General features: G+C 39.4%; 1 protein-coding gene across 3 annotated transcripts in view; it reads right to left on the reverse strand.

The window, feature by feature from the left end:
• sorl1 (sortilin-related receptor, L(DLR class) A repeats containing) overlaps positions 1–22,737 on the reverse strand; it is a 118,756-nt gene that overhangs the window by 24,520 nt on the left and 71,499 nt on the right. For 2 of the 3 annotated variants that reach the window (XM_044118708.1, XM_044118710.1), the window contains 16 exons: positions 21,058–21,177; positions 20,711–20,836; positions 19,419–19,529; positions 19,076–19,207; positions 15,183–15,314; positions 14,943–15,077; positions 14,713–14,865; positions 12,489–12,644; positions 9,802–9,930; positions 8,915–9,041; positions 8,666–8,835; positions 6,003–6,115; positions 3,390–3,494; positions 3,231–3,297; positions 195–271; positions 10–100 (listed from right to left, as the gene is read on the reverse strand). In XM_044118708.1, the coding sequence (XP_043974643.1) occupies positions 10–100; positions 195–271; positions 3,231–3,297; positions 3,390–3,494; positions 6,003–6,115; positions 8,666–8,835; positions 8,915–9,041; positions 9,802–9,930; positions 12,489–12,644; positions 14,713–14,865; positions 14,943–15,077; positions 15,183–15,314; positions 19,076–19,207; positions 19,419–19,529; positions 20,711–20,836; positions 21,058–21,177 (1,944 nt within the window). The remainder of the gene's footprint in view (positions 1–9; positions 101–194; positions 272–3,230; positions 3,298–3,389; positions 3,495–6,002; positions 6,116–8,665; positions 8,836–8,914; positions 9,042–9,801; positions 9,931–12,488; positions 12,645–14,712; positions 14,866–14,942; positions 15,078–15,182; positions 15,315–19,075; positions 19,208–19,418; positions 19,530–20,710; positions 20,837–21,057; positions 21,178–22,737) is intronic. The other variant, XM_044118709.1, reaches the window with a different exon arrangement.

Below are 22,737 nucleotides of genomic sequence, written 5' to 3' on the forward strand. Positions count from 1 at the left end.
GAAGATTACCTTTAAACTCTCCGTGGGTGATGTTGTACATGTGGCTCTCTTTCACATGAGAGTCGAACTGCCAGTGCAGGATTACAATGTAATATTTGGTCTGGAAAAGAAAAACGCATGAGGTTCATGAAACACTGTACCCAGAAACCAGTTCACTTGTTCAAAACCTGAAGGTGATAAAGATTAGCGCTTACTTCAGACTGGAAGCTGAGGCTGAATGACATGGAGTCAGAGGAGATATTGGTAGCTTTCACTACAGGAGGAGGCAGAGCTGCAGCAGACAAAGCATGCATGAGACGAGCTTCACTATCAGTCAGATTCTGTTGATGTAAGTTAGCATTGGCTTGCGGTCTACACACAGACCTGAGAAGGATCGTATGGAGTCATAAATGGGACAAGGAGGCAGATTTTATTGGAGCTAAAGACATCACAGTCAGAATATTACATCATGTACTGTACTTTTGTTGATTTTTATTTAACTTTGATAATGAAGGACAACAAGAATATTACCAAGCAGCTTTGAATGAGTACACCTGTAGATACAAGGCTATGAGAAGGTATTTGCTCCCACAGAGATTGCTCGTTATTTTATCAGCATTTGACAAAGAAATCCTGAGTAAAGACAAAAAGCAGTTTTTGAATGATCATTTAGATGAATGAAAATTAACCTGATCCTATGTAAAAACATATTTATATCCATTGTTTAATCAAGAATTAGCTGGTAGTAACCACATTGTTTGGTTCAGTTTTTTATTAATAAAAGATCCACAAATAGCAGAGGTAATTTTCACTTAGTGTTTTTGCTCTGTGGGCTGCCACCTTATTGTGGTGAAGGGGTTCGAGTGTCCCCGTGATCCTACGAGCTATGTTGTGTGGGGTTTCATGCCCCTACCCCTATCTTGGGTGACCCCACCCAAGGCAGACAGATCTTAGGTGAGGAACTAGACCAGGGGTGGCCAAACCTGGTCCTCGAGAGTTGGTGTCCTGCAACTCTTAGATGTCTCCCTGGTCCAACACGCCTGAATCCAAGAGCTGAATCTCCTCCCAAGTGCAGTCAGGTTCTCCAGAGTCCTTCTAATGACCTCATTATTTGACTCAGGTGTGTTGAAGTAGAGACACCTCTAAGAGTTGCTGGACACCGGCTCTCGAGTACCAGGGTTGGCCACCCCTGAACTAGACAAACCGCAGCCTTAAGACCCCTTATGACCAGCAAATGAAATGAGGCCATGGAGAAAAGCACAGCTTTGAGGAGATTCTGGTCCACCATTCGGCGTCTCAGGAGAGGAAAGCAGTACAGCACCAACACTGTTTATAGTGGGGGCTGATAGGTATTTTTCTAAACTTACATAAAAAGACAACCACAGACAACGTTTATGAGTTTTCAACCAAGCTTCTGCAGAAGGAGAAGACACAGCAAACCACTTCTCCAAGGTGTTCACCATGTGTTCTGACTCCCTGCAGCAGAGCCTGTCTTTTTATTAAGCAGGAGGAAAGAAAGGAGTCGGGAGTGAAATGTGGGAGAGTAATAAATAAAAGAAGGGGGCTATTCTGAAACAAGGAAGAACTTCATTCTACACACTCGCAGTTTAAGGAGTATCCCAAGATAAGAAGCAGCTGCAGCTTCAAGGTTAAGGGAGAAAGCAAGTTTTGTCTTTCACACAGTTTAACAAATTCTTCCTCTCTGGGGTGTGAATACTAACCCTTTAAATGAAAAGCAAACGGGTAACTACTTATGCAAGAATGATAACAAAACATAATTATTCTAACAGGGGCGGTGTGCTGCTGACCTCGACTCGGGACATTGTGGGCCGGTGGGCTTCAAAGACTTCCTCAATCTCACTGACATGCCTTCCAGTGAGGAAGCTGAGCCAATTGCAGTTTTCTAGCCAATCACCAATTACCGATCTTTTAAAAAGCCTAACTTACCGATTCCGATAAGTTAGGAATTGGAAACTTATCAGTTTTTTGTCTGAAATGTTGCTCAATATATCAAGAAAGTTGCTGACTTGGTAACAATGGGGTGACTATTGTTAACTGTAAATGTGCAGACATGATCTGGTCGGCCAGTTAGTCAGCTACACTTCTCTCACAAGGGAAAAGAAAAGAACAGTGGTTGAGTTTTAAACCCAAGTTTAATAACATCGGTGGATAAGATTGGCTTCAAATGTAAAAATCGGCTGATCACCGATCTCCCAAAATTAAGGAAATCGGCATCCATAAATCGGTGCACCCATAGGTGCCCCCTGAATCAAGCTATTAGGTCCCTGTATGACCGGTGTCAGAGTCTGGACCGCATCGCCGGCAGTAAGTCGGGCTCATTTCTGGTGAGGGTTGGACTCCGCCAAGGCTGCCCTGGGGCAGACAGGTAGAGGAGTTTAAGTATCTCGGGATTGTGTTCATGAAGAAGCGAGCGGGAGATTTGACAGACAGGTTGGTGCAGCATCTGCAGTGAAGTGGGCACTGTATCGGTCCATCATGGTGAAGAGAAAGCGGAGTCAAAAAGCAAAGCTCTCTATTTACAGGTCGATCTATCTTCCTATCCTCATCTATGGTCATAAGCTTTGGATCATGACCGAAAGAACAAGGTTGTGGATACAATCCTATGGAGAAAATGGGTTTTCTCCATAGGGTGTCTGGGCTCTCCCTTAGAGATAGGGTGAGAAGCTCGGTCATCCGGGAGGGACTCAGAGTAGAGCTGCTGCTCCTTCACGTCAAGAGGAGCCAGTTGAGGTGGCTCAGGCATCTAATTAGGAGGCATTCCTGGTGAGGTGTTCCGGGTATGTCTCACCAGGAGGAAGCCCCAGGGAAGACCAGGAACGCCCTGGGATTCCCCCAGAGGAGCTGGAACATGTTGCTGGGGAGAGTGAAGTCTCCCCAGACTTCTTAGGCAGCTACCCCCGCAAAACCAACTTTGCATAAGCGGGAGAAGATGATGGATGGATGGCTTTTGCTAGTATGCTAGTAAGTACGAGATCTGTGTTGAAGTTTTGGTTACTGACTGTTAAAAAGTGTTTAAGTAGTTAAATATGTAATTAAATTTCATTTAAAGCATCTGGATTAGATATCCGGTCGTTGAAGGGTGCACCAATCAGAATCCAATAAATGTTTAATAAAACCAAAAGCTCCAGTCTACCTGGTAAAATGTTTGTAACGTCTTGGCCAGTAGATGGCAGTGTTACACAAATCTAAGAACTGAGTTTACCTGATCCTGTCAGAGAATATCAGCATACCTTTCTGGGGAGTGATGGACTTAATCTCAGTCCAGTTTCCAACACCTCGACTGGTCACTGCAGCCACCTGGAAACATTTGGAAATCCATAAACAATGAAAGAATAATGTCAACACTATCTTTTCATATCTGCCTAGAACAAGCCAAATCGGTTGCTCACCCTGAATCTGTACAGCATGTCAGGCTGCAACGCTTTCACCTCAGTAATGTTCTTGGTGGATCTTTGTGATGTCCAGTCAGGAACCTTGTCCTCACTGTAATCAACCTGTCGACATGGAGGCGACCAGTTAGGGCCTTCAGATTTCACCCACAAGTAGGAGTAATCTTGTCATTTTCCTGTTTTGGGACGGGAAGATTGGGGGTGGAAAGGGAGTTCCTAACTAGTAATTTCCCAAAATACTTAGGGAACATTTGTTGCCTCTAATGTTTATAGTGTTTAGAATAAAAAAACAACAATTACTAATTAAATAAGAATGGAATTTAGTGTTTTGCACTGTGAAAAGAAAATGCTGAAGTTTGGATGTGACACCAACAAAATGGTTGGCTGTCGAGGCACTTCCTTTTCTCTGCAGCATTCCATTTATTTTGAAACTCAAAACTTGGATCTTGTAGTAATATCAAAATCCTCCAGTGGACCTTGACAATTACTGTCCATGCATCTCAACATTTTGAACATTCAAACATTATAAGTTTAGATTTGTGGCTAATTTCTGAATATAAGAGTCCAACCAATAGTGTAGAAAAAAATCTAACTTTTCAAGTCAGATTTCCTGAGATTTTTCTGATTCTGAATTGAAAATTCAGACTTCGAAGGACAAATAACCTGTTGTAAAATATTTAGATGTAAAACCAGTAACATATCTCAAAGGAAAAATATGAAAAATTAGTTCATACAGATAGTAAAACTCACTTAGTTCAAAAAATGCATTTCAATAAATTCTAAGTATAATTAGTGGATTTTCCTAACAGGAAGTTTTATTCTAAACAGGAAAGTGAACTGTGATATGTTTTGTTTTAAATTGGTTGTCTCAGCAGTCTTTTTCTGTTATTTTCCTGTTAATTCCGTAGTTGTTTGTTTCTCTGATTGGTCCTCTGTGGTGTCTGAAAAATAACCTGCTTCATTTTTGAAGCTCCTGTCTCTACATAACCCATTTCAAGAAATTAACTGATGATAGATCTCATGCATGAAAAAATACCAAAATTCACAGCTGTTTGCACCTAGTTGGCCAACAGAACTATCAAATCTCTGAGTCTGAAGAAGAAGCCCAAAAAGCATGTTGTGCACAGTGTCCTTGTTTGGTTCTGCCATGCCGGCTTAATTTACTAAACAAACTGAAGTTGGTTTCAGATTGCAGCTTCCAATTTGGGAAGGACGATTCCACCAAATTTTTTACTACCTCCAGCAGCTTTAATCTAGTCTAGTTAAAAAAAAAAATAATACTACCACATGTAGACTCTTTAATCCTGGACTGGATTACTCTCAACTAACAACAGAAAATTTAAAATCATTTTTGTGAATTACGAAACTTTTATCTCACTTGTGAAACTTCAATAAAAGGAGGTTTCACCACGTTTTTGCATCTGGATTACACTAGAACAGCTGTAATTCCAAAACCAAAACAACTTGACTCTTTAATCCTGGACTAGATTATTCTCAACTAATAGCATAATATATCAAACCAAATTTGGGATTTGTGAAACCTTGAAATAAAAACTTCAAAAGGGAGATTTCAGCCCTTCAAATTATTATTCACACTCGTTCCATGCAGTTATTTTATATGAGGAAACCCAACAGGTAGCATCCAGTCACTGGCATGGTACATTTAGTCTTTGTTATGAATAGATCCATAGTGAACATCTTTTGCATTTGTCTTTCACTTTGCAGCAAACCCTTATAGCAAGCAAGCATGGAGCGACGACAGAGACCAAACACTTTCTTTAACTGGACTTCTTTCTGTGTAAAGAAGAGCAAAAAGGTAATACCAGAGTAAGGAAAACATTAGGGTGTAGGAATCAATATCCCAGTTGGTGCCACCTCCAGGAACATATCTATTCTGCTCTCCTTCTGTGTTTATTAACACAATTTAGCAGTAAGCCTAACTCCAATAGAATGAACGCTTGAGTCAGGATGCAGGTTCTTTACTTCTGCTTTGTTCTGGTGACCCAAGTACTCGCATAACATGGAGTAAACTGTAACATAAATAAAATAGCTGCATTTATTGAGGAGAAAAGAGTTAAAACAAGGAACAGTATCAGAGATAAAAAGAACGCAATACTAAATCTTCCTACACTGAAGATAAAAAAAAAAAGAGAAAACAGAAAACTAACAGTAAATGGATATAAGATCAAAATAACATACATTTCAGAGAAGTTCAGTTCTCATGTGGACCAGAAGCATAAAAAGTGGTAAATCGCCCATTGTAGTTTCACAAATCAGATAAAAGTTTCACAAATCCCACACATGGTTTAAATACGCTGCTATTAGTTGAGAATAATCCTGCCCATGTTTGAAAAGTCTATAAGAAGTGAAAAATTAGGTGTAATCGTCCTTTAGCCATTTCCCAAATTGGAAGCTGCAATCGGAAACCAACTTCAACTACGTCCATTTGAGGGTTTTTTGACACATAACATAAAATGATTTCTATATAAAAGGAATAACCCAACAACTATGCATAAAATGCCATTAATTACCATTTTCAATCATTTCAAAATTAAAAAAAAAAAAGAAGAAAACTGGACAAATTGAAACAGAGTGTGACTGAGAACCACTTACAATGTACTCTCTGATAAGACCGTGCCTGTTGTCAGGAGGGCTCCAGGAAACCTTTACTGTACCATCCTCATTACTGTCACAAGTCAGCTGCAGGTTCCTGGGGGGGTCAGGAACTGACCCACATTAACACACAAACACACATACAGCCATCAGAAGACAGAAAAGTGTTGGACATTCACAGTGAAATTGGCTGGTGACTGGAATTGAGACATTTTTAAGTTAAATGAAGGACTGGCTGGTGAGAAAGGTCAAAATCTCATTTTCTAATCAGTGAAAACACAATATCAAGATGCCACCAGGTTCTACCACCTTTGGTAGAACTGCTGTTAGTGAAAGAGACTCAAAGCCAGCTGCTTTAAGTGTCAGTAAGGGGTTCGAAATGATTATGTAAGATGAAAATTTCTAACCCCTCCATGATTTCTAAGTGGGAGAACTTGCAAAGTTGCAAGATGTTCAAATACTTATTTTCCTCGCTGTATTCTGCAGGCACCCAAGTGTATCTGAACTCTGTTTTGATTACGTATACCAGTCTGTGTATGAATATTTGTACCACTTACTAGAAAAGTTAGCCTGTGTCCCTTAGTGAATTGACTAATTTTATTTATTTTTTACCCCTCCAAGGTTTTTTTTTTTTGTGGGCTCTAGTGACCCTTATTATTAAAGTAGGCTGACAGGAAAGGGGGAGGAGGAGGGCAGAAGACATGCGGCAAATATCGTCGGGTCCGGCAGTCAAACCCCCAACAGCAGCGCCGAGGACTCAGGGCCTCCAAACATGTGTCGCACTATGCCCTACGCCACCACGAATGCCCGAATTGACTAAAATTGATAAAAAGTTTAAGCCTTCTTCATGCCCTATAGGCACCATGCCCAGTCGTTTGTTTATAAATATCTTTGACTGTATTGGTCCATGTATTGTTAAAATTGTAAATGTTTCTCTGAGCTTTTCCTGCAACTCTGAAACATGCTATGGTCCATTCGTTCACTAAAAAGAGTAACCTGGATTCAAATGTGTTGTCTAATTTCAGACCTGTTTCTAAATTACCATTTATGTCAAAAAGTTTGAGAAAGTTGCTCATGTCCAACGGCAGACTTATCTTGACCTTGACGAAACTGGTGAAAAATTTCAGTGTGATTTAAAATTGTGGCACAGCATTGAAACTGCCCTTTTAAAAGTTTTAAATTAGCTTTAAATCGGTTCCTGTTCTTTTCCACTGACACGTCGCACATTAACCATTTAATGTGTGGTTCAGTTCTACCCCAGGTAGTGAGCTTTTCCATCATACAGTCTGTTTCTCACTATGGTGGGCGGGACATGAGTGCGCAGCAACTGTGGTTAACTCTCCCCTGATGTTTGCAGTAACACTCATCAACTGAATCAAATAAATCCAGAAATTTCATTTCTGGTTTAAACATAAAGACTCAAATCAGCTGATTATTTTTGGGATACAAATAAATATAATCACATTCTGGCACTTTATTTTCTTAAATGTGCAGTCTTTTAGATTTTGGTAATGTAATCAAAAAAGAAAAACAGCCACGCATTACCTTTCTTTTTTTTTTTTATCCAAAGGAAAAATAAAATCCACATCACAAGCTAATATTATGTAGTTCTGGTGTTTCACACTGTCTGCGTAAAACTGTAGCCAAGTCAGAAAGCTGACCACAGCTACACAGTTTCTCTTTCTTCTTCACTGCTGTCTGATCTTTAAAGCGACTAACCATCCTTTAGTGGCCGTCCCTAAAGCCAGGCTAAAAGCTGAAGGGGACAGAGCCTTCTCTGTGGCGCAGTCTCCCTCCTGTTAGGCCCTCTCAGTCAATAGGTCAGTTAAGTCCAGACTGAAAACATATCTATTCTCTCTAGCCTTCAACACCAGTTAAAGAGAAAATATCTGCAGCTGAAATTAAATATTGTTTTGGTTTTTATTCATGTTATAAAATTTTGGGTATTTTCTGATTGTCTTTGTATACTGTGATATTGTGTTTGTTGTGAACAGTGATAGCTCAAAATCCATAGGAGGAGTTTGTTAAAAAAGTTAAAAAAAAAAAAGTAAAAGTGTTAAAAAGTAAAAGTGAAAAATGGCCAAAATTTACCCTTTGACCCAAAATGGCCACCTCCCATGTACTTTTTAGGGGTATCTTCAAGAGACATTTTCCTTGATTTGGGGAGATCTACCTAAGTATCAAATTTCAGATTTCTATGACCTACGGTTTGTCCTATTAGGTTACGGTGCGCTATAGAGTAGTTTTTCCACGCCCACTTGCAATTCCACTAGAATTAAAACAATTTAGTTGGAGGACAGTTTTGAGTGATGTTTGGTGAGTTTTTGAGTATGTTAAAGCCTCAAAAAAGCTGTATCTTTTTGTGGAAAAATAAGAAGAAGAAACCCTGCGGTAACAATAGGCCTTCACAGCGCTTCGCTGCTCGGGTCTAATTACAAAACAAAATAGTAATGCACAGTGATTTGGATAAGTAACTTTAATCTGATTACTGGATTTGAAATAGTAATGCATTAGATCAGTTGTTGCTGAGAAAAGTGGTTTGATTAACGTGTTACTAACATCACTGTTTGTGAAGCACTTTGGTCAGCTGAGGCTGCTGTAAATATGCTACATAAATAAACGTTGACTTGACTTAACATGAATGCAGGTCATGAGACACTCACATCCCTCTGGTGTCCTGATGGTGATGACCTCATTGGTCTTGTGCAGCTTGTTTAGGCACTGAGTGAGAACCTTCACCTGGTAGGTGGTGTCTGGTTTCAGTACAGTCAGTCTGTAGCTGGTTTTGTTGCTGTGGGTGTCCATATTGGTCCACTCCTGCGTTCCCACCAGCCTGAACACAAAAGCAAACATCTGATTGGGGCTAAGCTGAGCAGCACAGACGTCAGATGGTAACGGTCCACCAAGCTCACCTGTAGTGTACAAGGAAGTAGCAGGAGTTCGAGGGGAGGTTCTTGGGACGGGACCAGATCAGAGTGATGGCTCCAGAGAAGTCTGGGGTCCACTGGAGGTTCTGGACTTTGTAGGCAAGTGTGTCCACTGGGAGATAAAGGGAAGAAATTGGAACTGTGTAATCCACAAATGCAACCAGCAGGAGGCAGAACTAGACTATTTAAGGCACCTAGAATCACCCCATTCCAACCAAATTCTCCAGGATAGCCGGGTTATGATAGCTTTTGGTTTTGTATTATATCTTAGTTTTATTTCGTTGTGACTTTTTATTTGTCTAATTCTTTTAGTTGTAATTAGTTCTTAGAATGTGTTGGCTAGTTATTATAAGTTATTATAAGTGAAATTAATACGTTTTTCACACTTGGTTAATTTTTAGGTGCAGAACTCAAAAAGGTGAAAGCATTGCATTGTTATTATGTATGCATCAATCAGAATACTAAACAGAAGAAACCATTTTCAAAAAATGTATTTAATTCTTATTGAACAACGAATGACTCTGATGTTTTCTCCCAACTTTTACTGTTATTTTATGGACTGACTCCTCCCAGTAAGAGTATGCTTACTCTTACATACTCTGATAACCTGCTTGTGTCTGGAATAAAAGTTCAACAGCTAATATATAGATTCATAAACACAAAAATGAAGGACATTATACATAACTTCAGCATGCTTTAGTCCGGTTTATAATGCACAACATAGTTCCAGCTGGTTATAATTTTTCCCCATTAATTACCAATTTTATTCGTGTCAGCTAACAAAACATTTTTCTCTATTTCAGTTTTTGTTATTTTGTTAGTTCCAGGGAACAATAATAACCTTGCAGCATAGAAAAAAATCAAAAACCTACTGGTGCAGTTTTCTTCGTCGCTGTGGTCTGAACAGTCCAGGTAGCCGTCACAGCGCTCGCTATCCAACACGCAAAGCTCACCGTCAGAACAGCGAGTCCCGTTGGTGCAGAGCAGAGACTGCCGTGTGGCTAAACACAAACACAGCTCCTACATTAGACTCTTGTTAGTAAGCTACCTGTTTCTGATGACTCAAAACAAATGGTAAATAGTACATGGACTGAATAGCGCTTTTCCAATCCTTTGGCCCACTCAATGCTCTTTACACAAGAGTCACTTTCACCCATTCTCACTCACAAACACAACATGTTTCATAACTGAAAGGATTTGTGGGCAAAATCTTGTCCCAGGTGTGGTTCTAAAGGGACGCTGAAGACAAAAATAATAATATAAAAAAAACATGCATCTTTAAATATCAAGATGAGTGAAGAAGTAAGATGAGTTATTATGGAATGAGGAATCTCCAGCTAAATAACATCAGAGCTGACAGACAATATGAAACTCAGCGTTTTTACAGCTGAGCAGAGCAAGGATGAAGAAGACAGAAAAACAGGAACTTTTGAATATGCAACTGTTATACTGACAATAGAGTTCCTTCACATTTTTCATTTCAAAATTTCACACCTTTCAGAATCAAATTCCTAAATTCTTTCTGCAAATTTTTAGAACAGTGTGGACATTTGAGGAATATCACCTTGACTGACTTCAATAGTTATCACTATTCCAATGTGATTCTTGTAAGAAAGAATAGGTCTGTACATAGTTGTTTGGAAAAAGGAAATAAATCTTTTCTTTTTGTGTCCAGTCTATCCAATCAGTCATCAGTTTTCAGTTAATCAGTCAGAGAAAAGGTGCAGGAATCAGAGCAAGAAAAGCAGCAGAATCCTGTGAAGCCTGAATACGGAATAAAACAACCCTCTAACTGCATTTTGACTTTTGTGATCTTTTTGGACTGTGTAGGCCAGAACCCACAGTGCATCAGGTGACTATTTGAGTTAAATTCAACTTTTGCTTTGATCACCTTTCAGTCTTAAGTTTTTTGATTTTTGAATTAGAATTTTGGACAAATAGTCACTACACTAAGTTTGTTTTTGTTTTCTTACTCGTGATTTCTGTATTAATCTTCATCTTTTGTAGTAAAGGCTGTTCCTTAGTGAAAAAAAAAATAGGGATGCTTCCATCAGGTTTTTTGCTGCTGATTCCGATACCAATTATCCATGAGGCTGATCTCTGCCGATCAATGACATTTGCCTAACGCCTAGAATGCCTCTTAATTTTTCGGTTTAGGTATAAATGATAGTACGTTATCTGGCAAAATGGAAAAATTATCTGGCAATAAATTCACTTAATCTAGACATATTTTTAATACAAAATCTAACATTTTTATTATTTTTTTTTAAGTTACATGCTGTAGCTTTAAGCAGATGTTCGGTGTGAAAGTTCACTGTCTGTTGGAGGTTGAGCATCGTTAAGTCTGTGAAATATTACTACCAGTAGTGAGTAGCAGCAGTCCAAGAGCCTGAGCAGAACCCAGGATCTTACATCGCCAGCTCAAAGACTTGAATTGTTTTTCGGGTTTTGTTTAGCTTTCTGACCGTGATGCTAATCCGGGTGAGTGTGTGTAGTTGTGCACTGCTTTACCTGCTATCTGGCTGCTCTGGATGTCCTTTTTTTTCCTGAAGTGAACCTCGATGGAGCCAAACTCCGTAAAGTGCTTGTTTTTAAATGCCATATTAGATTCATTGTGTTGATGCATTTTGACATGCTTCACCCCGAGGTAATTTTCCGCCACAACACGCAAACGTCCCCATTCACTCTCAGACCATGAAAGTTCCACACAACAAGATTTGATGCCGCGCGCTTGCGCAGTGTGAAGGAAAGAGGAGATCAGCTGCAAAGTGAGATAAATGTGATCGATTTTGGTGGTCAGCGATCACCAATCATACACTTTTTCATGGAAATCAGCCGATTATGATTGATGGCCAATTGATCGGCACACCTCTAAAAAGACATTTATTTTGTTTCTAACATGTTCAATGAAAACTACGTATAAAGCCATATTGAGTCGCTTAAAGTGTAACATAGTAAAATAATTTACCGCTCTTCACTGTCACTGCCTGAACGCCTGGTTTGCCCGCACCAGACCCATCCTTCAAATCTGGGGTAGATGCATATGTTGGCCGCATTTGGAGGAGTCTTTGAATTCGAACAGGCCTTGTCGCCTCACCATGATGTAACTGGCCTACCAAATCCAACCTTTGAAGGATGCCGCCTCTAAAGAATATCGACTGACTATAAAATCAAAAGTGTATTCAGATAAACAGCAGGTGATGCTAGAGTACTTGCCCCCTTTTTTCTGGACAAAGTACTCATCTGAAATGTTTTAATTTTTCTTAACTGTGAACAGAGAGTGGCAAAGGTAGCATTTCTGGATTCATTCAAATGTACTGTATGTTACGGATCTCTCTTATTATACCTGATTATTTTATAGACATTGATGTGTCATTGCTATTATTTTTTGCTAGCTTCAACCAACTGAAGCTGGCAAAAAAGTCAAAAATCAAACATTCAGTTTTCTTTCTTTTCTACCTTTTCAGATCTGGAAAGTGATCAAAGAAAATTCCTGAATGTCTCAGTAAAATGTCTATTGAAGTATTTCAGTCCCTGCATGTGGATCACAGAGACTTACGGCAGTTGGCTTCATCTGAGCTGTCCTCACAGTGTGGGTGTCCGTCACAGCGCAGCCACTCCTGGATGCAGTGGGGGGGACGGTGACACTGGAACTGATGCTGAGTGCAGCGTCCAGGAGATAAAGGAGGGGCCGGGGCCATGGAGCTATTAACTGCTGTCAGAGGAATAAGAAGCCGAGAACGTTCCAGATTACATGTTTGTATTCAAAGGGAGCACAACCAAGACTGAACCACATAATGCAGCGGCCACAGTCGTGTGGCAACACACTAGCAATCTATGAAGCTTCTTTGACATAAATGTGTTGCTAATTAAAACACAAAAAAAACACTTTTTTTGCTCCCTGTTTGGTTGTCTTCTCCTGTGCTTTCAAGGCAAAACAGAAAAGCGAAATGAGGACAAATTATTTGTTGCTCAGGAACCGAGACGTCAGAGTTTAAGCAGAAGTTTGCTTTTTGAATAAGCTAACTTTTTTTCAAACATCAACCAACTGTCCTACATTCGTACCTTTACTGTGCTTTAACCAAAAGTTTAAACCTTTACAAAGCACCCATAGAGCCTAATGTTTTCTCCAGCAAGTTTCTTTTCATTGGGATGTTACTGTCCAAATCAGATTACAGAATACTGGTGAGATATAGTGTGGCACTTATTAACAACTGGAAGAGCTGCTAAAGCCACATGAAATAAATCTCTCATTTGTCTTTCTACATACAGCAGAAACATGGGCAGTGCAGTGGATTTAACTCATCATGTAGGGCCGGTCTAAGTTTGTATGAAGCCTTGATCAGAATTGGATGTATGGGCCCTCTTGCTGCTAAGAACATCAGCACCACTAACAACGTTTCACCATGGATTCAGAGAAATGTGGGTGAGGGAAGGTGGTTTCATTGGTCAACCTAAAAAGAAATCAGTGATAATTGTAGCTATGTTTGTGAACAAACAGAGCTCAGACTCAAAGAGTAATGTTCTTGACTTATATACCTTTATTGTTTTGTCTTAGCCTAAAGAATGATTTTGAACAAATGTTACTGTTAGGTAAATTGTATATATTATTATCACATATTTGTTGTTTCATGTAGCTTTATAGATTTACCTATATAATTTCCTCCAGAAGGTCTCTGAAGAAAAGCAGTTGTTTTGCTCTGTTTCTTTCCTCCAGAAGGTCTCTCTGAAGAAAAGCAGTGACGACCAGGTCCAACAGGGTTGATCGCTCAGCAGAAACCTCGGCCTTCCTGACCTGTTAGATCGCTATAAAACTGTCGCCATGAAGATGTACAACTTGCTCTGTTTTACCCTGTGTGTGGAACAGAAGAATAGTGACTGACATCTGCATTGCAATTATGTGATTGAAGTGTTTTCCTCACCCCTTGAGAATTGCAAAGCTCTCTGTAACAGGGATCCTAACAGCAATAAAAAGGGAGAATGGACACACATGTTTTCAGAAACAGGAGAGATTTGTGACTGAAAACATTTCTCTGGCTCTTTCTCCTCGCGAGTACAAAAGAATCAAACTCTCTTCTCTTTCTTGTGTTTGTTTAATTTGTCTTTAATAGGTGTTAAATCTGACAATTACATTTCTGTATCTGTGGTCTGTGTTAAAATGTTAGCATTTATGGAGTACTGAAGGCTTTAAGTAGCTGCTGGCTTAATTTGGATTTATCAGAGGTGCAAGTAATTGATAATTATTTTGTTTTTTTGTCATTTCTAAGACTCTATGGTTGTGGATTTAAACAGCTTCTCACTAACAATGTCTTCCCGCAACATTTATAATAACCCAGTAATATTTTTACATTTCCTGTCAACATCTCTTAATACATAATCACAGTGGGCTGCTGGTGGGCCTCCTTGATGCTCCGACCACCTGACTGAGCAAGTTTTCTGGGGGAAACTCTGGTGACAGTTCGAACAAATGAAAGTTACAAACCACATCTTAAAATATTTTGACTTATATTTATAACTTTGAGAAATATTTAGCATTAAAAGTTTTTGTGTACACCTTTTTAAATCACATAGGAGGTTTTCTAATGTTTGAATTTTATAATAATGGCTAGAAATTAGATTCAATTTTATGATAAAGGAGTTATGATTAAAAAAGTTTATTAGATTAAATTTTTTTTTTTTTTTATTTCTCATGGCTATTCCAGCTTTCCGAGGTCCCGTTAGTGTCCTTTGGTGGCCCCACTCTGATCTAAAAGACATCCTGAACTGAAGCAGAGGACTCCAACCTGTGGGACATCCAAGCTCATCACTGCCATCAGGACAGTCAGCGTAGCCATCGCAGACCCAGGTGTTGATGATGCAGGCTCCAGAGCCACACTGAAAGCGGTTGGGCACACATGTGACGGGACCAAATGTAACAGCATGGGGAGTAACGCCCCCTGACGGTGAGAAATCAAAGTAAATCAGTGAATAAGCAAAGGAAAACTCATAGGTATTCAAGTTTAGCTGGTTGTACCTGTACATTGTGCCTCATCTGACCAATCACCACAGTCATTCTCTCCATCACATTTCCACCAGGTAGGGATGCAGCGCCCATTTCCGCATTCAAACTGGAAGAATCTGGAGCAGCCTGGCACCTCAGGAGTGTGAGCTGGAATGTTGAGAGTTAGTGTAGGTGCTGGTTTGGGACGGGCGATTGCTTTTAATCTGGATCTGCCAGGATCGATAGTGATCTGCAGTGCAGCAATTTCCTCACCACAGTTGGCTTCATCAGAATAATCCCCACAGTCGTCCATACCATCACATTTCCACTCCAGGCTCACACACACTCCGTTGGCACACTGGAATGTGTAGGCATCACACACTTTGCCAAACTCAGATGGTGTAGCTAAAAAAAACAACACATGCGAAAATTTTATGAAATTTGAAAAGGTGGAAACAGAAATATTATTTTTTCTTATCTTTTTTTGAGGATGCAAAAAATAAAAGAATTAAGAAAGAGGGGCAACTACTAAGACAGGTTCGGCAGGTTTCACCGTCTGAAATTTAAGATGTTCAAAGATAATTTTAAGATGATTATGAATAAATTTTAAGACTTATATCACGACACAGGTGTACTATATATATATATATATATATATATATATATATATATATATATATATATATATATATATATATATATATATATACACACACACAGTGTATCACAAAAGTGAGTACACCCCTCACATTTCTGCAGATATTTAAGTACATTTTTTTCATGGGACAACACTGACAAAATGACACTTTGACATAATGAAAAACAGTCTGTGTGCAGGCAGCTTGTATAACAGTGTAAATTTATTCTTCCCTCAAAATAACTTATACAAAGCCATTAATGTATAAAGCACTGGCAACAAAAGTGAATACACCCCTAAGAGGCTACACCCCTAAATGTCCAAATTGAGCACTGCTTGTCATTTCCCTCCAAAATGTCTGCCACGAATTGCGGTAAGAGATGGTGAGGCAGGTTGTAGAGAATGAATGATGAATTTAATGAAGATGACAGAGATACAAAAGTCCACAGTTCAGGCAGCACAGAATGAGCGGAAGCTTAAAAGTTCAAAACTGGTATTAAATGGTAACAAAATAACTGATGACAGACTTGACGGTGGACAAGACGAGGATTCGACAAGGACCAAGGAACACAGGTGGGATTAAATACACAGAGGGTAATCAGGGAAATGAAACAGATGGGAACAGCCAAAAGGTAGACAGGATAACACTGAGACTCGATAGATACAAAAACCTAAATGAATACACAGAAAAACTCCTCAAAAAAAATCCTCAAAATGTCATGTGACTAGTTAGTGTTACTAGGCCTAAGGTGTGCATAGGAAGCAGGTGTGTTAGATTTTGTAGTACAGCTCTCACACTCTGTTAAAGTGTCATTTTGTCAGTGTTGTCCCTTGAAAAGATATTCCTAAATATCTGCAGAAATCACTTTTGTGATACACTGTGTGTGTGTGTGTGTGTGTGTATATATATATATATATATATATATACACACGGCATGTATATATATATACGTGCTTTTGAAGTGTAGAAATGACATTTTTATTCTCATTTTTATTATCCAGCAAGAACAAAACATTGTTTGTACTCCTGATCTTATTACAGGAAAAAGAACAAATTTGACTTTTTTTTTTCCTTTCACCATCCATCCTCACCTTGTTGCAAATAAAAAATAAAATAAATAAATAAAATATCATAAAAACAAGAGCAATATTACTACTACTACCTCTAATACTAATAGTAGTAATAATAATAATTAAAGCTGCAAGCAGCCTCGAACGGCCCTCGCAGCTCAGCACTGCTCCAGAATCATGGTAATGGTGGGGGCTCCAGCAACGGCACCTGCTCGCCACCATCGACGCTCTCGTGTAGTTCCTGCACCTACTCCAAATATTGCCAATTCAGCACTGGGTTGGATGTCTATTCCAAAAGCTTCAGATAAGATCCAAAATATCATAGACCAGAAGTCGCACAGTTTGTTACAGGACCAGAACATGCAAGTAAAATCTGCCTGTTGACATGTATGACATGTTTCGCTGACTGTAGACTATATCCTTGAAAATCTGACTCTACTATAATGAATTCTATGAAGAACGTTGAACTGAATTAGTCCAAGTCGAGCACATGAAGTTGACCTGTTTACTTCTATGTAATCTGTGATTCCAAGTCTCAGAGATGTTTATTCCAAGTTCTTTTGCTCTGGTCTCATTGAGCTTTTCTGTATTGAGAAGAGATTTCTATATTGTGTGGGAATTTGCTAAATGATTTCCATTCTTCCCTTTGGAGGTAAATTGGGAAAGCAAGGACTGATGTTACAAACAAAATTTCTAATCAGGAAATAGAGGAGGAGGGTGGAACGCAGTAATTTAAATTTAGACGTGATGGCATCAAAGATAGCAAAAATTCCATATCTATAAAGATCACTACATTTACTTAAGCCTGCTCTCTGCCATTGGGCAAAGACAGGATCTAATATGGCTGGCAGGAAAACATGGTTATCACATGTGGGACTATAGATAAAGAAGTTTGTCATGTTGAAGTGTTGTCTAAATTGTGGACAGATTTTTAGAGTGGAGATTACAACTGCGTATGAAGAGTATTGCTTAGGGAAGACACAAGGCTTTGAGATAACTAAAACAGGGAATGATGAAGGTTTACATCAGTGGTTCCCAAAGTGGGTCCTCAAGGGCCGGCATCCTGCATGTTTTAGTTCTCTGCATGGTGGTAGTAACAACCTTTTCAGCAGGTCAATGTTCTTCTTTGGCCTCTAATGAGGCATCATTTGATCCAGGTGTGTTAAACCAGGGCGAGAACTAAAACATGCAGGATGCCGGCCCCTGAGGACCAACTTCGGACACCACTGGCTTACATGCATTCAGTTCTAATTGGCACCAGTCGTCATCTGGTTGTTGAAGCAAAGAGGCTACTGTTTGTAGGTTTGCTGCCCAGTAGTAATACATCAGGTAGGGTAAAGCTATACCCTTCTGTTCTTTGTGTCTCTGAAGGAAGTGTTTACTGATTATGGTGTGTTTATTACTCCACATTAAAGAGGACAGCTGTTCAATAAATAAGTCTGAAGAATGATTTTGGAAGAAAAACAGAATAGAGATACATAAATCTTGGCAAAATATTAATTTTGCTACATGCTACTTTGCCAGCTAGGGATAAATTTAGGACACTGCATTCTGGAGGTTGTGTTTAAGATTATTAAGCAGAGGAGTGACATTTTTTCCAACAGATCAGAAAATGAATAGGTCACATTGATTTTCAAATATTTAAATCCTGTTCTAGGCGTAGTTGTTCCTTCTAAAGCAGGGGTGTCAAACTCCAGTCCTGGAGGGCCGCTGTCCTGCAGTTTTTAGATGTGCCACAGGTACAAAACACTGGAATGAAATGGCTTAATTGACTCCTTCTTATGTAGATCAGTTCTCCAGAGCCTTAATGACGTAATTATTCAATTCAGGTGTGGTGCAGAAGAGGCACATCTAAAAGTTGCAGGACACCGGCCCTTGAGGACTGGAGTTTGACACCCCTGTTCTAGAGAGAGGGAACAACAAAACAGTTTCTGTAATTTGGAGCCCGGTGTTATTTACTGGAAAACATTCACTCTTTAGGAAGTTCAACTTGTATCATGAAAATTTACCAAAACGGTCCAGTAAATTCATAATGCTGAAGATACAAAATGCTTGGTTTGAGATTTAGAGCAATAAGTTGTCTGTGAATAAGTACAGTCAATATTCTAGCTGTTTTCTCTAAATTCCATTAAAGCTTTGTGAAGTCTTAAGCATAACTGAAAGTGGCTTGATAGCTAAAGCAAAGAGAAGTGGGCTGAGAGGACAACCCTGCCCATGGATAAAGAGAAGGGACTGGTCTCTTCTATCTTAGTGGAAAAATAGCATGGCTATCCCTGGAATAGATGATGTTGCTCTACAACCTCTCACATGTTCTGTATTTTTGCTGCCATCACATGAAAGGTCAGCTTGCTTTGCATTTCCACAGCCACAATCCAGTGATATTCCTGGCTTTTAGACTTTGAGGGGTGAACGGTCTGAACATGAATCACTAACAACACATTTAGAGTCTGTTGCTCACCACATCCAGCATATGCAGCCTCCTCATCAGAGCCGTCCTCACAGTGTTTAATACCGTCACACACCAGAGACTGAAACAGGCACTGAGCACGGTTCTTGCAAACAAACTCCATGTACCGAGTACAAAGGGGATCTGTGGGGAAAAGACAAGGAACATTTTGGTGAGGAAGAATGAGCTTCCATCTTACTGCCATGTTTCTTTCCTATCTGATCAAGTATCTCTGATTTATTTATTAACCGTTTACTTTAATCTGTTTAAAACTGTTTATTTAGTGCAGAAGGGCAGGAACATCTATTAGTCACATCGTTTCTGTCATACCTCAGACTATGACAGAAACACTCACCACAGTTGAGCTCATCAGCACCGTCAGGACAGTCGTGGTTCCCGTTGCAGTGAGCTTTGGCTGGAAGGCAGGTGTCATTGGAGCACAGGAAACCTTTACACTGGGTTCCCTCTAACGACAACACAATTGAAATGTATTATTCATTATTTCAAGAACAGGACACTCTCCTTTGGGGACAGTTGGAAAAACAAACCAAACACTGAACAGAGTGAAGGGTGACTTCACAGCCACATTTGCAGCCTCAATGACCCTCATCTTTTAAGAGTTATGAACAGGACACTTTGGAGCATGTCTGGTGTTGGGGTGCATGGTGTGAAATTTCTGCAGTCGTGTGCATCAGACGGGACAAGAAATCTGCTCGTCCCAAGTCTTGCTGACGTTTGATCAATTGGAAAATTGTTCCCCGATTTCAAAACTTTGACTAAAGTGGCATCTTTAAGTCCAGTTTCCAGTGTTGGCAGATTGATTCAGACTACAGATCCACATCAAAACACTGGGACATTTGATTATACACAAGCATGTGCACAATTCAGGTGCATAAGGAACAGGACAGTGTGAGTACAAGGTTTCCCCCAGTGTATAATAAGCCTGGTGGCCCACCATGGTTTACTAGCCCCCTGCTAGGCCAAGTGTTGCTTTTTGTTTATTAAAAAATGAAAAATGAGTCATTTTTTAAGTTAAAGCCGGACTGCAAGCATCTCTGTTGCTCTGAGCGTTTCATTGAAGGAGCAAATTTATTCCTAAAATATAAATGTAAAGTTTATGCAGCACTCTAATGCGCAGCGGCTTCGCCTTCAGAATTCACAGCAAATACTGCGTGGCAACATAAGTCTCGTAAACGCAGTTATTTTGTTTTGTTTACAGATACAACATATATTAAAAAAAGAAGGAAAAGTCTAAACAATACAAAACTAACTACTTGGACAATAAAAGTAACATTTGGCTACAGTGAGGGGCTGATGGTCAGTATTGCTTATCTTCAGAATTCACAGCAAATACTGACCATTTTACTCTCAGCGCACCAAATCAGAAGTACGGTTCTGTGTTCTTCTGTTCTTCAACGGACGCACTACACCAACTTCCACAACCCAAAGAACAAATCTAACATTTTGGTGACATCTGAAATCAACGTGGGAACATTTACTTATTACTGATAAAAACAATTTTAGAAAACATGATATGATTAATTTTGTAATTGACAGGGCCCCATTTTATTTAATTTCTCTGAAGAAAATAAATTGTACACAATGAACAGTGGCTATTGGCCTCACCACAGAGCAGTCTCAACTCACCACAATACTGAGGATCTTCATCCGAGTTGTCCTGACAGTCATCATCTCCGTCACACTTCCAACGCAGTGGTATACAGTGACCTGTGTGACACTGGAAGCTGCTCGGTTCACACGTATGGTGACCCACTAGGGACAAACAAAAAAGAAACAAATGCAGGAAGAAGCAAGTTAAACAAATTTCTCACAAGTGATATTCTGAAAGGGGAGCCTCCTCTGTGTTCAACACAGGACGGATTATGGGTTCATGTGTATGAAATTTGCTAGATACAACTTTATAAACATTCTACATTTAAATTACTTGTACAGCAGTTACTGTATATCCCATTAGTTTGTTGTCATTTGCCAACCTGTGCAGTTGGCTTCATCTGACCAGTCTCTGCAGTCGTTGTCCCCGTCGCAGCGCCACACCTCACGGATGCAAACGCCTTGTGCACATGTGAACTCTCCGGGGCCGCACTGGTGAGACTCTGAAGAGTTGATTAAAAATTAATGCATGAATGAGGAAAGAGAGTCTTTATTATGCTACATAGTTAATGTGTTCACAAATTTAAGTCATTTGAATTCACTCAAAGCTATAAAGTAGTAACCCCCGTGCCCCCACCATACCTTTTAGACAGTCTGTGTGAACATTAGTGAAGGCTCTGTTGCCAAAAGTCAAAATCTATATGGGCACAATCAAAGCGTCTAGACCTAATAAGATTCTGGCAAAAGATTTTACAGTTTTAGAACCTGCTACAGATGGTAGAGAAAATGCTCTTGTTCTTGTAACTGATGTCTTTTCAAAGTTTACACAGACTGTCAGGCCTGTCGCAATAAACAATAAATCAATTAATCGCACGATAAATTAAAACTATTGATCTCATTTTAATTATCAGCATTATCGTCTCTTCCAGCCTTTTTCTCTTTCTGTTGATGACACTGAATGAAAAAAGGCTCAACTCCACTGCTCTCCACTGACCCTCCCTTCCTCATTTCCTTAGTGTAAAGCCCAGTTCACACTACAACATCTTAGAGCTGCCGGCCGAATGTCAGCCCATTTTCAATACCTGAGAGATCACACATTAGCCGACAGAAATCCTAGGTACAACGGTTCCATCGTGCCATGTGGTGTCCAACAATGGGCACAAAATAATGGCTACAAGTTCAGTTAACTGATTTTAAAACCAGGCATTAATCAATGCTTTACTACAATCTACCTGCAGTGCATGTGGCTCTAGTGTCAGCGTAACGTCCTGACTGAATAAAAATAATTATAATCTATTTATGTCATGTTAATGAAGAACAGCTGAAAAGTTACCGGGTTCATCAACTGGTAGCAATTTTACTCCGACTCCTCCCCTCATCATTTCTATATTCTTTGCACAAAATGTTGAATAAACTTTAATGTTGTTTCCACATATCATCTCCAATGTCCGCTGGACTTCGGTTTGCACCTGTCAGCTGTTTGGTTTATAACATTATTTTTGCTAAAAAATGACACATAATCAGGAGTGCAGGTGTTTAAGTTAGCTAATCAACCACTGCTAGTGTTCAGGAGATTACTAGCGGCGATGATCCTTATGATCATCTTAATGACACATCTTATCTCATCTACTATGTGTAAGTCAGCAGGGCAAAGGTTTTGCTAACCAACTGAGGGACAGCTGTGGAGTCAGAATAACATAATTGAAAAATACAAAGTTTGTACTGAGAAGGATTCATTAGGTTTACACAGAAGTTACTTTTTCTGTTTTTGAAATGTTTAATAACATTTTATTTGCCACAGAATTTCATGGTGTTGATGTTTTTAGCACTTGATAAACTCAGACAATAAAAGGTAACAATGTGATAATTCTTCACAAAAAAGATTACTGAATTGTCAAACTGTTTTCAACTGTTGGCAAGCATTCAACAAATACAGGCTGATTCCATAAAATAGAATATGACTGAAAAGTTCCTATGTTTGCAATTCCACCACTAAATGAAAGACGTTATGTAGATTCATTAGATTACCTATCTTGTAACATATTTATATTTCATAGTATATT

This window comes from Gambusia affinis, linkage group LG06, assembly GCF_019740435.1.
Source record: "Gambusia affinis linkage group LG06, SWU_Gaff_1.0, whole genome shotgun sequence".
In the NCBI taxonomy this organism is placed as follows: Eukaryota; Metazoa; Chordata; class Actinopteri; order Cyprinodontiformes; family Poeciliidae; genus Gambusia; species Gambusia affinis.